Raw genomic sequence first — 14,318 nt, forward strand, 5'->3', positions numbered from 1 at the left:
TGCATCAAACAAGAAACGATCAAATTAATTTTATCAGTCACTGTTTTTACCTTACATTGCATTTCTACGGTTATTTACATAAATTAAAGAAGGTTTACAGATTATTGAATAGTTTTCAGAGCTACTTGTATAGAACATGGAGGAAACTGCACCAAAAAATAGGAACTGGTTATCTCGATTGATTGTCAGATAACTGTTGCTTAAGATCCTTTAGAGCATCAACAACTAGTGGATCTAGATTATGTTTAAGAAGTTTCCCTTGGAATGAAGTAGACCTGTAGAAACCACCACAAGAAAAACTGGGGAGTCTCCTTCAATGTAAATTCTCTAGATAGAAAACCTTGAATCTTAACTGAAAAAATATATGAGAGGAAAGTGATGAAATTCAAAGTATTACTTCTACAATATCTGTGGCTTCTTTTATTTTCAACAAGAAAAGCAGTAACAATTTATCAGTCACTCAAGAAACACAAAAATAGGGAAAATACATGTCAGAAGATGAGTTAAAGTTCATCTTAGTCAAGATAAGTGATTCAAGGTTCAAAGGATATGGTAAAGTGACAAACACATAGACTAGCTAGAGGGATGTACCATGTTGACAAATATTTCTAACTGTTAACCAAATTATGCATGCTGTTCGGAACTACTTGACTCAATTGACACCGGCATCATTAACCAAGACAAGCTAGAAAACACATGGAGCTGACTTAACAACTTGAAGCACAACAGTTTAACCCATACACATGGAGAGAACTGCCTTTCAATAAGATGGATGGTGTTGGAATGAAAACATGAGGCTTCACATTGATGTGGTGCATGAGTGAAAGTACATTGACATACATAAGCAAAAAAATTAGGCGTCAGGAAATTTGTGATGAAAGCACCCCACAAAGTGAGGAGATGACATAGAATCAGGCAGAAAGCTTGTGGAAGCAACAGGCCTGATAGAAGAAGAGAGGCAGCCTAAGAAGGGACCTCAAGAGTGTTAAAATATAAATCCTTCACCAGCACGTTGAAGAGGAGTCTCTTAGGATTCCACCTCCTTGTAGAATGTGTTAAGATATTTAATGTCCTTGTAACATGTGAAGAGTCTCCAAGGATTCTATGTTGTAGTTAATATCCTTGTTATATGTGAAGTCTCTTAGGTTTCTATGATGTAATTAATGTCCTTGGAGCTTGTGAAATCTCCTAGGATTCTACGATTGGAGACTCTTAGAATTCTGGAAATGGGATTATAAATAGAGGCCGTGCAAACCATTTTGGCTACGGCTTCTTCTCCTCAGTTTCTTCTTGTTTTCATTCTCTCTTTCCCTCTCTCTCTCTCTCCCTCTCTCTCTCTCTATCTCTATCTTCCTGCGTGAGTGCTGTTTTCTGGTTATAGATATTGGTGCTAGATTTCTATCATGGTATCAGAGCGCCAGGTTACGTTATCTCTACCAAACGAAATGCCCAAACAGGTCTGATCTGGTTAGAACTCTTTTCTCATCTTGTCTCTATCCTGAATTTACTTTTTTCTTGCGCAATTCTTGTTCCTTTTTCTTCTTGCTTACCCAAGGACACATCTTGTTATATCGTGTCTTCTTTCCCTCTCATCTTCTACCTATATACCATTCCTTTCTGCTGTCATGGAAAACCTTTCGCATTCTAGCATGTCCTCAAGTTTTCTTCCTCACCTTATTACCGAAAAACTCAACCATGAGAATTATCTGATCTGGAAAAGGCAAATCAAGCCTTTCATAAGAAGTCAAGGCCTCTTTGGACATCTCGATGGTTCAACAAAGGCTCCACCAATATCCGTCTTACAGGAAATAAAAAATAAGGCAGGAGAAGTTATTGTTGTTCATGAAGACAACAATCCTGAACATGCTATGTGGATGAGACGTGATCAAAGTCTGGTTGCGTATATTTTGTCCACTTTATCTCAACAAGTGTTACTTTCAGTTTCTGATGATTGTACTGCAGAAGAATTATGGGAAACCCTTGCTTATACCTTTTCCCAAATATCAGAAGCTCGAATTATGTACTTAAAGAAAGAATTTCAGAATTTGAGCAAAGGTTCAACGTCTATCATGGATTATTTGGGGCGTATTAAGGCCGTCGCAGACCAACTTGCTGCCTCAGGGAATAACATTTCTGATAAGGAAAAGGTGCAGCAAACCTTGAATGGACTTGGGCATGATTATCATGCTTTTATTACAGCTCTTGAGGTCCTTCCTGTTCTGCCTTCCTTCAACGAACTACAAGGTAAACTTCTCCAACATGAAATGAATATGAAAAGAGTCATTGAAAGGACTGATCAAGGGAACTCCCAAAATGTATTGGCTACGAATGTAAAGTTTGGTAAGAGCCATGGGAACTCCAACCATGGTGGTCGTGGCATTCTACCAACACCACATAACCAAGGTATGTCTCCTTTGGACACTTCAAGAAAAATACCAATTTGTTTTCAGTGCAACAAGAAAGGACACATGAAGGCACAATGTTGGTTTAATCCTCAAAATAAAAACAAAGGGGTAAGACATGATTATAAACAAGGAGGACAAAGTTCTAAATCCACCGCTGAAGATATGCAACAGCTATTGATGACCGCATTCTCAAAGATGACTATAAAGCAAAATGAGCAAGGAGAATGGTTCTTGGATTCAGGTGCAGCTACCCATGTGACAGGAAATGCAGGTAAATTGACTAACTTATCCCCTCATTACGGTAGAAGTTGCATTATAACAGGTGATGGAAAATCTCATCCTATTACACATATTGGAAATGCACATATTCCATTGTCATCCTCGTCTCTATCACTGTCTAATGTTGTTCTTGCTCCCAATATCAAAAAGAACATCATATCCATTTCTAAACTCATTGATGATACAAGCTCTTCTGTTGAATTCACACCTTCTTCTGTCTATGTCAAGGACCTCCAAACGAAGAAAATGTTCGCTAGAGGGGAGCGTCAAGGGAATATGTACGTCCTCAAGGAATGTCTACCCAAGGATTCATCCACTTTTGATATAGGATTGAAGACATTTTCTCTTTCTCATAATGCGTCATCAGTGCCATGTTCTTGCCATTTTCAATCAAAAGTAAGGGGCCCTAACCAATTTTTGAAGTCTGATTTGTGGCATAGTCGGCTAGGACACTGTGGTCGACATTTCATTGAAAAACTTGTCACAGATAGTCTCATTCCAAGATCAAGTTTACCTCTTACTTCAAGTGTCAAAAAATGTTCAAGTTGTGGACTTTATAAGAGTCATGTTTTACCTTTCCATAATATAAATCAAAGGGCTTCCAAACCTTTTGAAACTATTTTTTCTGATGTATGGGGGCCAGCCCCTATTGATTCCATGTCTGGGTCAAGATATTATGTCTTATTCATTGACTCTTACTCACGTTTCACCTGGATTTACTTCATGAAACACAAATCAGAAGTACCTCACATATTTCGAAACTTCTATGCCATGATTCAAACTAAATTTTCATCCAATGTGGTGCATTTTCAATGTGATGGAGGGGGAGAATATTCATCGCTTGATTTTATTGAATTTCTACGTGAAAAAGGGATAACTAGACAAATTTCCTGCCCTTACACACCACAACAAAATGGTGTAGTTGAGCGGAAACATCGACATATAGTTGAAAGCGCCATGAGCATGATGCATGATACTAATGTGCCCATTTCCTTGTGGACTGAAGCCTTCCATACTGCTGTATACATAATAAATTGTTTGCCTATGACACTCTTGATGTCTAAATCGCCATATTTTACACTCTTAGGCAAACAACCTGATTACAAGAACTTGAAGGTTTTTTGTTGTGTATGCTATGTTCACGTTGATGCTGCCTTGAAGAACAAGTTTCAAGACAAAGCTATTCAATGTAGATTCGTTGGATATGCTGATGAATATAAAGGTTTTCGATGCTATGATCCAACAACTAAACGTATCAAAACTTCAAGAAATGTCATTTTTGATGAACATAGTTTTGATAATACAAATGAAATGCCTATGACCATTGAATCTTATGATCCCTGGACCAGTACACAGTTATTTAATGCAGATCCTGTTATAGAAAATGATGTGCCTCAAAGTGAAGATTCAGAGAGAGCAATACAACCGTCGGATATGGCTCAAAGTGAAAATCAAAAAGATCCAACACAGTCATCAAGTCATCACGAAAACAATAATGAAGAACAGAGCAACGATGCACATCGGTATTCGGGTCTTATCTACAGTCGACGACTAAGGGACAGAGATGCTCACAGTGAAGAAGACAACATGCCCCACCTTAGAAGATTCCAACGCATTCGTCATCCCATTCACAGGTGGGTTAGCTATGATTCGTTATCACTTGATTTTCAGTTATTCATGGCAAAAGTTGGCAAGGAGGAAGAACCTACTTCATTTGATCAAGCATCAAAATCACATCATTGGAGAAAGGCTATGAAAGAAGAAATGGATGCCTTGCATGAATGTGGAACATGGGAGATCGTTCCGAGGCCACACGAAAAGAACGTAGTGGGCTCCAAATGGGTATACAAAATTAAATACAAACCTGACGGCAGCATAGAAAGACACAAAGCAAGGTTAGTAGCAAAAGGGTTTACACAACAATATGGAGAAGATTATGATGAGACATTCAGCCCTGTGATCAAAATGGGAACAATTCGCGTGATTATATCATTGGCAGTTGAATATGGATGGAGACTACATCAAATGGACGTGAAGAATGCTTTTCTTCATGGTGATTTAAGGGAGGAAGTATATATGGAACAACCTCCAGGATACACGAAAGGAGACTCTCATGCATGGGTTTGCAAACTAAGAAAATCTATTTATGGACTTAAACAGGCCTCACGTTCGTGGTTTGACAGTTTCTCTTGCAAGATTCAAGAATGTGGTTTTCGGAAATGTCCTCTAGATCACTCTCTTTTCATTTATCGAAAGGAAAACATATTTACTTTACTTCTTATATATGTTGATGATATTGTTATCACAGGCAATTCAGAAAAACACATAGAAGAAGCTAAAGTTTTGATGATGCAAAACTTCAAATGAAAGAGCTTGGTGATTTACGATTCTTTCTTGGAGTGGAGATTGATAGGGACAATAATCGCCTCACATTGACACAACAGAAATACACGTTGGATCTGCTGAAAAAGTCAGGTATGTCTGATTGTAAGCCTGTTGGAACTCCTAGTGTTCTAAATCAAAGACTAAGTGCTCAAGATGGGGAGTTATATGAAGATCCTACGCAATATCGAAGTATTGTTGGGGCACTTCAATATCTTACATTTACTAGACCAGATATTATATATGCTGTGAATCAAGTATCTCAATTTATGCATGCACCTAAAGATACTCACATGGATGCTGTCAAAAGAATATTAAGATATCTTAAAGGGACAGCAGGAGATGGCTTAGTTTATGGTAAGAGTGAAAATATAACTACTGGACATCAACTTATGACATTCACAGATGCAGATTGGGCTGGAGATCCCGATCAAAGAAAGTCCATTTCTGGTTTTTGTATTTTCATTGGACGTAATCTTGTGTCTTGGAGTTGTCGAAAGCAAAAGGCAGTAGCAAGATCCAGCACTGAAGCTGAATACAGATGCATGGCTGCAGGTACTGCTGAAGTTACATGGGTTAGACATTTGCTAGAAGACATTGGAGAAAAGATTAAAACATCAATGTTAATGTGCGATAATCAAAGCGCTATTAACATTGCCTTTAATCCCGTACAACATGGTCGAACAAAGCACATTGAGATTGATCAACACTTTGTTAGACAAAAGGTGGAAGACAAGGAGATTCAGCCTATTTATGTTCGTACAGATGAACAAGTTGCAGACTTATTTACAAAAGGATTAACAAAGGAACGATTCTGGTTTCTAAAAGGCAAGTTGTACATGGTGCAAAACCATGCACAACTTGAGGGAGGGTGTTAAAATATAAATCCTTCACCAGCACGTTGAAGAGGAGTCTCTTAGGATTCCACCTCCTTGTAGAATGTGTTAAGATATTTAATGTCCTTGTAACATGTGAAGAGTCTCCTAGGATTCTATGTTGTAGTTAATATCCTTGTTATATGTGAAGTCTCTTAGGTTTCTATGATGTAATTAATGTCCTTGGAGCTTGTGAAATCTCCTAGGATTCTACGATTGGAGACTCTTAGAATTCTGGAAATGGGATTATAAATAGAGGCCGTGCAAACCATTTTGGCTACGGCTTCTTCTCCTCAGTTTCTTCTTGTTTTCATTCTCTCTTTCCCTCTCTCTCTCTCTCCCTCTCTCTCTCTCTATCTCTATCTTCCTGCGTGAGTGCTGTTTTCTGGTTACAGATATTGGTGCTAGATTTCTATCAAAGAGGATGGAATCTAAAGCAGGCCTCAAAAGGAATCCCCCAAGGAAATGGATGAGTCCATAGGAGGAAGGTAATGCCATTGAGACTTCGATGTATGATCACCAATTCCTCCATCTATTGGAGACTGATAAAATAATTGAAGGCCTTCCAAAGATAAAGCTTAGATGAAAGGCAGATGACCTTCTAACGTAGTATGGATTTGCAGGCTGGGCCCCGGACTTTGATCCATTTTGGATATTAGGATAGATAGAATTTAATCTAATTTGGATGCTCTAATGTTTCTTTGGGTTTGAGCCTTCTTGTTTTGAGACCTGAGATCCAATTTGAATTTAGCGTTTAGCCCCTTTAAAAAGAGCTCGTCGTTATTTTGATACTAATTGGTGATTAAGGACCCTACTTTCCTTTGCATTTGGTTTCCCCTTATTTTTTTGTGCAATTCTCTTTGTTTCTGCTCTTCTTGGTGCCCTTTTCGCAGGGAATTAGAGACATCAAAAAGAGTGTAGCATCAGCAACCTGGCTCTGATATCATGAAGGATTTTTACTATCAGATCTTGAAAAGGCCATGTAGATTAATAGAAAAATAAAGTAAAAAAAAAAACAATACACGTAAAGGATGGGAGCAGGTATAACACCTCAAAAAATGTGGTCTCATATGTAAGATTGTAAGTTTGTGAAAGAATTTTGGGAGCCATAAATGGGGTTGCTAAGTGATTCGTTGTCATGGTTCCTAGCCATTTTGGGGTCAAAACCAAAGCTGCTAGGGGGCAAGTCAGGATCCATGAAACCAAGGGCTTAAACCCAGTGTAAGAGTGGATCAGGTTGTTACATAGGGGCATCAGCAGCACCTCTAAAGTTTTCACCCTAATTATCATATAAATCGTATATTTTTTACATGGACATAAGCATCCCAGAAGTATAAACTATTTACAGTCTAATAATATCACACATGCCCATCACGTTGAACCCAATCATTATCACATAGACTGTGGCTGCTGTTCTCTTCGAATCTAACATGGTTCAGGGCCTGGTTACATTAGAAGTCTGTGACTTCTGTGATGTATGCCCAAAGAAATTCATGTCAAAGAAATTCTCTTTCCGCTTAGTCTTCCCTAGTTTCTCTCTAAGTTTTTGTTGTAGATACATTAGATATTGCTGAATTGTTCCCAAAATACTATGTCACTTGTTATATTCCCTCTTTTGATCACCCTCCTCATTAGGATTTCTGAAGGCCAAAATTGTCCAACCAATAATGGCACAATGACAAAAAAGGTGCTTTTTCCAATACAATCACACAAATCAAGGACCACACCATTTTTAGTTGATATAGCCATCTTTTAGTGGACCAATTTAATTTCTAGCAATTAACCTATTGAATTCATGGGAAACGAAAAGTTAAATAGCTAAAAATTAAAATGAAGAGATGACTATATTTTAAAAAATCCTTAATATATACTTATTCCTATTTTCACTAACAATTAACGTAACACCTAGCTTTTTTGGGGCTGGAACCAAAGCTACAAGGGGTGGGTTGGGATCCGCTAACCAGGTCATTAAATACCCCAACAAACTAATTTACAACTGACAAATCATCTCTTTATTCCCTAAGAAGCTTCGATAGGAAGAAATCTGCACTAAACAAGCAACAGCATATTAAAGTGGCCACACAGGAAATAGGAGATACTTATATTCTGTCTAATAACCAATAATTAAGACTCACAAAACAAGAACTAATTAATTCTGGTGTTAAAATCTCATTACTTGTATGTAATTGAGACAAACCTGCTTTCGTGAAGCATCTGTTCAAACTCCTTCTGTGAAGACTTTACCTAACACAGGAAAAAACAACAGAATATCAAGTGGTAAAGTGATAAAGCAAGAGATGACTCACTTCATCCACTAAACGTTTCCAAGTGAAAAATAAACTAGCAGATAAGCATGCACAAAAAGAAAAATTATACAATTTCAAAGTAACTAAGTGAAAAATGGTAGGCCATCTTAAACAACTAAAATAATAGAATAGATTGACTTGAACATCCTCTATGCTAGTGCACAATCAACAAAAGCTTGTTTACGCACACACATACAAGTGCAACACAAGGAGATATGGATCTAAATAGCCATAAACAGCAATCATGCTCATAAAAGCTATAACAAAAGCTCAAAGAGAAAAAACACAGTAAAGGACCACAAAAAACACTAAAAAGGTGTTCAAAAGAACTTACAAACACAACAGATAAAATCCCAATAAAGTTCATATTCTTAAGAAAAGCATATAGAATGGAAGCATATATACACATATAGAGTGTGTGTGTGTATCAAAAGCTACGAACTACTCAACCCTTAGTGGTAACCAACAGCTCACTTAATTATATCATTTCATCAATTCAATTGTAACAGCCATTCAGCTTTTAAATAGACGAGAAAAAGCAAGAATAAAAAAAAAAATTGTTTCTTTTGAATATTCTGATCTTGTTTGTGTTTTAAAAAAATAATCGTAATTGGTGATGAATATGAATCGAGAAAAATCATCAATACAGTCAATTTCATTTAGTTTTATTAGCATTATGGAACACAAGTAACAATATGCATGGCGGGCATGGGTTATGCCTTTTGTTCTGCTTCTACTTACTAATCAATAGAATAAGAATTCCTGCTTACTCCACAGCAACAAAAAGTAATTGTACAGAGGTTCTCCCACAGATTTATTATCAAGTATAGGTGTGATCTTTTTCGATCAAACTGGTGATCTAGCAAACAAATGGTAGCTCAACTTATAAATATATATGGTTAGGGCATCACCAGTCACTGATATGTGTTAGGAACGAGGCTCTCTCACTAGTCTCTTAACATACGAAGAGAAGAAAAAACCGAATGAGAGAAAGAAGAAGAAAACACAAAGATTTACGTGGTTCGGAGATAGAGTTCTCCTACATCCACGGCTAACACATAGAAGTTTCTTCACTACCACGAGAGAATCAAAATACAAAGGAAACTCCCCAACACCCCCCTCCCCCTCTCTTAAACATGGGGATTAGAGCAAACCCGCAAGAAACATGCCCTTACAAAATTAGGGAAGCCTATGAATTATGGATCAGGCTCCACACTCCAACAATATGGACATAATAGAAGTAGATCAATCAACCTGCTGTCTAAAGTTATTTGTGATAAGATATTGGTTACAATTGAAGAGGTTTTATCAATAAAATTTCCATTTATCTGAGATTTAGGCAACAGTTTTCAATCCCATTTTATAATTCCTCTCATATCCCTTTCAGGTAAATGATCTCATAATGAAGGAATTGCATGATATTGAAAATCACAAGTTATATATGTATGCATATGAACATGTGTGCATGTGTGTAAAGAGAGAGGAAAGATTTGCCTGATGTAATGCATGCTTTTTGTATAGTTTTGCACCATCTTATCATATCATTAGCGCTGCCTATGGCCTGTTGGGGCATACAGTAAGAAGACAACATTCCCACATGTACAAGAGATCCCTAGGGAGCAGGGATATCAAAGTTAAATGGAATCTCATCATCCATAGACAACTAATTGGTATTCTTCACAGTATGTAAGAATAAGACAGAAATAGTAGAAAGAACATCTAATCCTTAAGATACTGAAACCCATAGGGAAGAAGATTGATTTACAAATGGAATCAAATATCAAGCATTTACAGAAAAAGATATTTTGTTATTTCTGTTTTATAAGATGAAACAATTTTGAAGAACGGAAGCCTCATGGTGATGATATGAATATTTATTTAATTCTGTTGTAAGCTTAGTAATAATACCTGTGATAATGATTATTTTGAAACTAAAAGCATGACTATGTAAAGGATGAACTTAACGTACACCGGAGAGGGGACGTCCAATAGTCCCATCATTTATACAAGAAAAGAAAAGAGCAACTACCAAGGCTCCTTTGAAAGTTTTCTCAAAATTAAACTACCTATCGTATAAGTTTCAAAAGAATCACACTAAATGCCATCAGTTTTGTGTCTCACGTTTTCTCTCTAAGTTTAGGGCTTATTGTCTTGCAACTCATTCATATTTTGAACCCTGTATCTATGATAAAGTTAAGTACATAAATGAAAGGAAAGAAACAAAAATGAAGAATTAGAAACCTTAAAACATGTGAACACATAGGGAATACAAAACTAACCAATAGGCAATTAAAGCCATCTGTAAACCTTAATAGCAATACAGACCTCAATTTGTATTAGTAAGATCTACTAGTTCGATGTGAGGTGGTCTTTAGTATTTTAGTATAAGTCGGCAATCGGCTGGTGTCGGTAGGCACAAAAGAAAGAGGGTGTCAATGGCATTCACCCTTATGTTTATCCGGTCCCCCTTATATCACTTAGCTAACCCCCTTATAAGTCCCTCAAGCTTCATTCTTCATAATCTTAAATATAGGACCTATGTCACGTAGGTGCAAGGTGCGGGTGCTAGTGTTGGAGCAGCATATTCCAAAAAATTTAGGTGTGGCGAGGGTAATTTATTATTATCATTATTATTACTATAAAATATGTATACACACACACATAACAAAATTGTCTATAAACATAAAAAATTACAAATTTACACTATCTACATTCGGTGCTAAGTAAAATACCCAAATTTAAATCAGTAAATGGTAAATGAGTAAATGTTTACAATACACTTCAAACATTCGGAGCTAACAGTCATTGCAGCAAAACAGATCAAATGATGGACACTATAAAAAACAGCAAACCCAGCAAAATTTAGACATAAAAACATGCTAAGCAAGTAAACATTAAAAAACAGTATAACCATAATTGCAGCAAAACAAAAACTGATCTAGGTGAAAAACATTAACACTTAAACAGTCAAACTCAAGCATGTATAGTGTATACCATGAAAACAATGATCAAACAATTCCACATTTCAGAAAATAATCACTAAATCCTGAACATCACAAAAAAGAACTGAAAAACAGTCAAACACACTACAAATATGAGCTAATGCCAAACGCAGTTGGGTGAATTTTAAATTGCATGGAAGTGTTGGGTGCATGAAAACAGAAATGTAATTTATTTTTAAAATTTTAAATTGAATAAAATAATGGTCTTTCAGAATATAGGCATTCTAACCATCCTTTTTAAAGGTCAGGCATGCTAAAGGCAGTTAATTTTTAAAATTCTAAATTGGATAAAATGAAGTCTTTTTTAATGTAAGCAGTCTAGTCGAAGGACAGCAGACTGGTCGTTCCTTTGCTGCCTTCCATTTTAAAGAGAAAAGTTGGAAGCTTGAAAAAGAAAGAAGGAAAAAGAAAATAAAATAAAGGTTTTCATTTAACTATACATAGTCAGGTAGTCCTTTTAAAGGACAGCAGACTGGTTGTCCTTTAAAAAGGACGACTGCTGCACCTTTGACTGCCCTCTTTTTTAAAAAGAGGGGCAAAGCTGAAAGTTTGAAGAAGAATGAAAGAGAGGAGGGAAAAAGGGCGAGGAAAAGGAGAAAAAGGGTGAGAAAAAAAGGGAAAATATCAGGTGTGGCCTGGGTGCGTGTCGGAGCCCCACCTGTCTCCGCACCTGCAGTCCTGCACCTGTGTCGATAATCAGGCGCAGCTTGGGTGCGTCACATGCACCTGTGTCTTGTCGACACGGGTGCTGGGTGCATTTTAAAGTACCCATGTGACTTAGTATAGGACTAAACTTTTTACTCGGGTGTTAGAATCCACCCCCTTTATAGCACACACGTCCATGCATGTGGGACGCCAAGTCAAGCATTAAACGACTTTCACACCACTATAACAACCCAACCCATCCTACACCAAGCTTAGGTTCCATGTTCGATAGATCCCAACCCATCCCCTACCAACTTCCGTTTAAACCCAAAAAATGCTAGGAACCAAGACACCATCACTTAGCCAACCTCTTTATAAGTCCCCTAAGATTCGTTACAATATTAGAAACATAACTACACTTTTAATTGGGGTGTTATAGTTACCTACATGGTCACCTAGGGCTTATGCATGCGTTTTGCCCACCAAGTTCTTTGTCGTTGCAACTTTTTCAAAATCTTGATGTATTTGTGAAAAGATTTCAAAATATAAGTTCAATTGCAAAAACAATTGAGCATATTATTTAATATATATATATATAATTATGCTTTTAAATTCTCATAGACCATGTATTTACAAACTGCGTCACATGGGTATGGGGTGCAGGGTGAAACAAATTTCAAAGAAAAAAAAGGTACAGGTGCAACAAGGGTGTGTATGTATATACATATAATACAAAGTCACATCCTAGATTTCAAAATCTAGCATTCTATTTCTTCCATGTAATATATATACCCTGGAGTCTGATTTCAAATTTTACAATCTTACTCAGATAATATAAGCAGACATTAAATAAGTAGCTGTTATATATCTAGTATTATAAATTTTATAACTGCATAATTGTTAGCCACCTCCTGCTAACTTCCACCCGCTACAAGAAAACACTCACCCTCACTCACTGCCCTAAACGAGTTAGAGCAACCCTCACCAGAGGAAAATCCCTATTACTACCACAGCACTAAAGGCCCTCCCGGATTCTTTATATCTATCTTTTGGGTCAATCCAGTAGACCCACTTCAGACCCAGTTCCAAACCCGAAACCTGGACAACTAACATTACTCCCTCCTTTGAGAAACACCTTGTCCTCAAGGTGTGAACCGCTGTAACAAAATTGCTGCTGGATGAGAAGTGTCTTTGTCGTGAGTAATGTGTTGCTTGCTGTGTACTTATCGAGGCACTTCGTGCAAGTGCAGTGGATAAAAGGGTGTCTATAAACAATGGCCATGCAGTTGTTCTCCACAACAACCTCTGCGAAGGGGTGGTGAATGCCACTGCTTTCCCCGTTACTTGTTTTGTTTAGGGTCCTCTGCAAGTAAACCCATTGCCCATGTAGGGATGCTCAACATTAAAAGGCCTTCCTGGGTGTTCCTACTTTGCCGTAATCAAGTAGGTATTTTCAATATAGTCGGACAATGTGCTTGGAATTCTGCTAAGCATGCAGATTGAAAATTTCATGTAATAAGGAAGTAGCCAAGTTGTGTGCTTCGGAGGCGGTACACTTCCTGGCAAATAAACACGAGTGTTGCGTGAAGCCAGAAGGGAGAAGAGAAGAGGACGAGAGAGAGAGCTATTTTCGTGATTCATTAATCTGCCCTAATCTCACGTTAAATGAGAATTAAGGTGAAATCAATAAATTACAAGATAATTCCACAACTAGAACATTAATTTGTAAAGAGCTGTCCATAAAATTCTTAAATATCCAAAACACCACCTAACACACATCAACACTCCCCCTCAATCTGGAGCATAGATGTTAATCATGCTCAGCTTATCACAACATCTAGAAAACTATGCAATAGGCAATGCTTTAGTAAAGATATCAGTTGCTTGATCTTCAGAGGCTACATGTATAGTGGAGATGATTCCCTCTTGAACCATATCATGAATGTAATGGTAATATACTTCAATGTACTTTGTCCTCTCATGAAAAACAAGATTATTGGCAATGTAGGTGGCAGCCCTGTTATCAAAAAACATCTTCATAGGTATAAACGTAGAAATACCGAGACTCTCAAGTAAGGATCTCGACCAAGTCATTTCAGCAGCAGCAGCAGTTTGAGTCATAGCACAATATTCAGACTCCACACTGGACCTAAAAATAACATTCTGTTTCTTACTCTTTCAAGATATGAGATTTCTTTCCACAAGCACACAAAACCCTATGGTAGACTTCCTCTCATCAATCCCGCATAATCTCCATCATTATAAGCTTAAACATCAAGAGATATACCTTTTTTTAAAGAAAAGGCCTTTGCCAGAAGGACTTTAAATACTTGACAATTAACATAGTTGCAGCCCAATGTGACTTTTTTGGTCTCTCCATGAATTAGCTTAATTTTCCCATAGCAAAGCTAAAATCTAGCCGAG

At 37.2% G+C, this 14,318-nt stretch overlaps 1 protein-coding gene across 4 annotated transcripts in view; it reads right to left on the reverse strand.

Annotated features, from left to right (window-relative positions):
• LOC116257489 (telomere repeat-binding factor 1) overlaps positions 1 to 14,318 on the reverse strand; it is a 64,603-nt gene continuing 50,285 nt past the window's right edge. Inside the window, exons 9-11 of one of the 4 annotated variants that reach the window (XM_031634293.2) lie at positions 9,742 to 9,859; positions 8,139 to 8,185; positions 1 to 352 (exon numbers count right to left, since the gene is read on the reverse strand). In XM_031634293.2, coding sequence (XP_031490153.1) covers positions 8,160 to 8,185; positions 9,742 to 9,859 — 144 coding nt within the window. In that variant the 3' untranslated portion in view covers positions 1 to 352; positions 8,139 to 8,159. The remainder of the gene's footprint in view (positions 353 to 8,138; positions 8,186 to 9,741; positions 9,860 to 14,318) is intronic. The other 3 variants (XM_031634295.2, XM_031634292.2, XM_031634296.2) reach the window with 3 other exon arrangements.

Source organism: Nymphaea colorata, chromosome 7, assembly GCF_008831285.2.
Source record: "Nymphaea colorata isolate Beijing-Zhang1983 chromosome 7, ASM883128v2, whole genome shotgun sequence".
Classification (NCBI taxonomy): domain Eukaryota; kingdom Viridiplantae; phylum Streptophyta; class Magnoliopsida; order Nymphaeales; family Nymphaeaceae; genus Nymphaea; species Nymphaea colorata.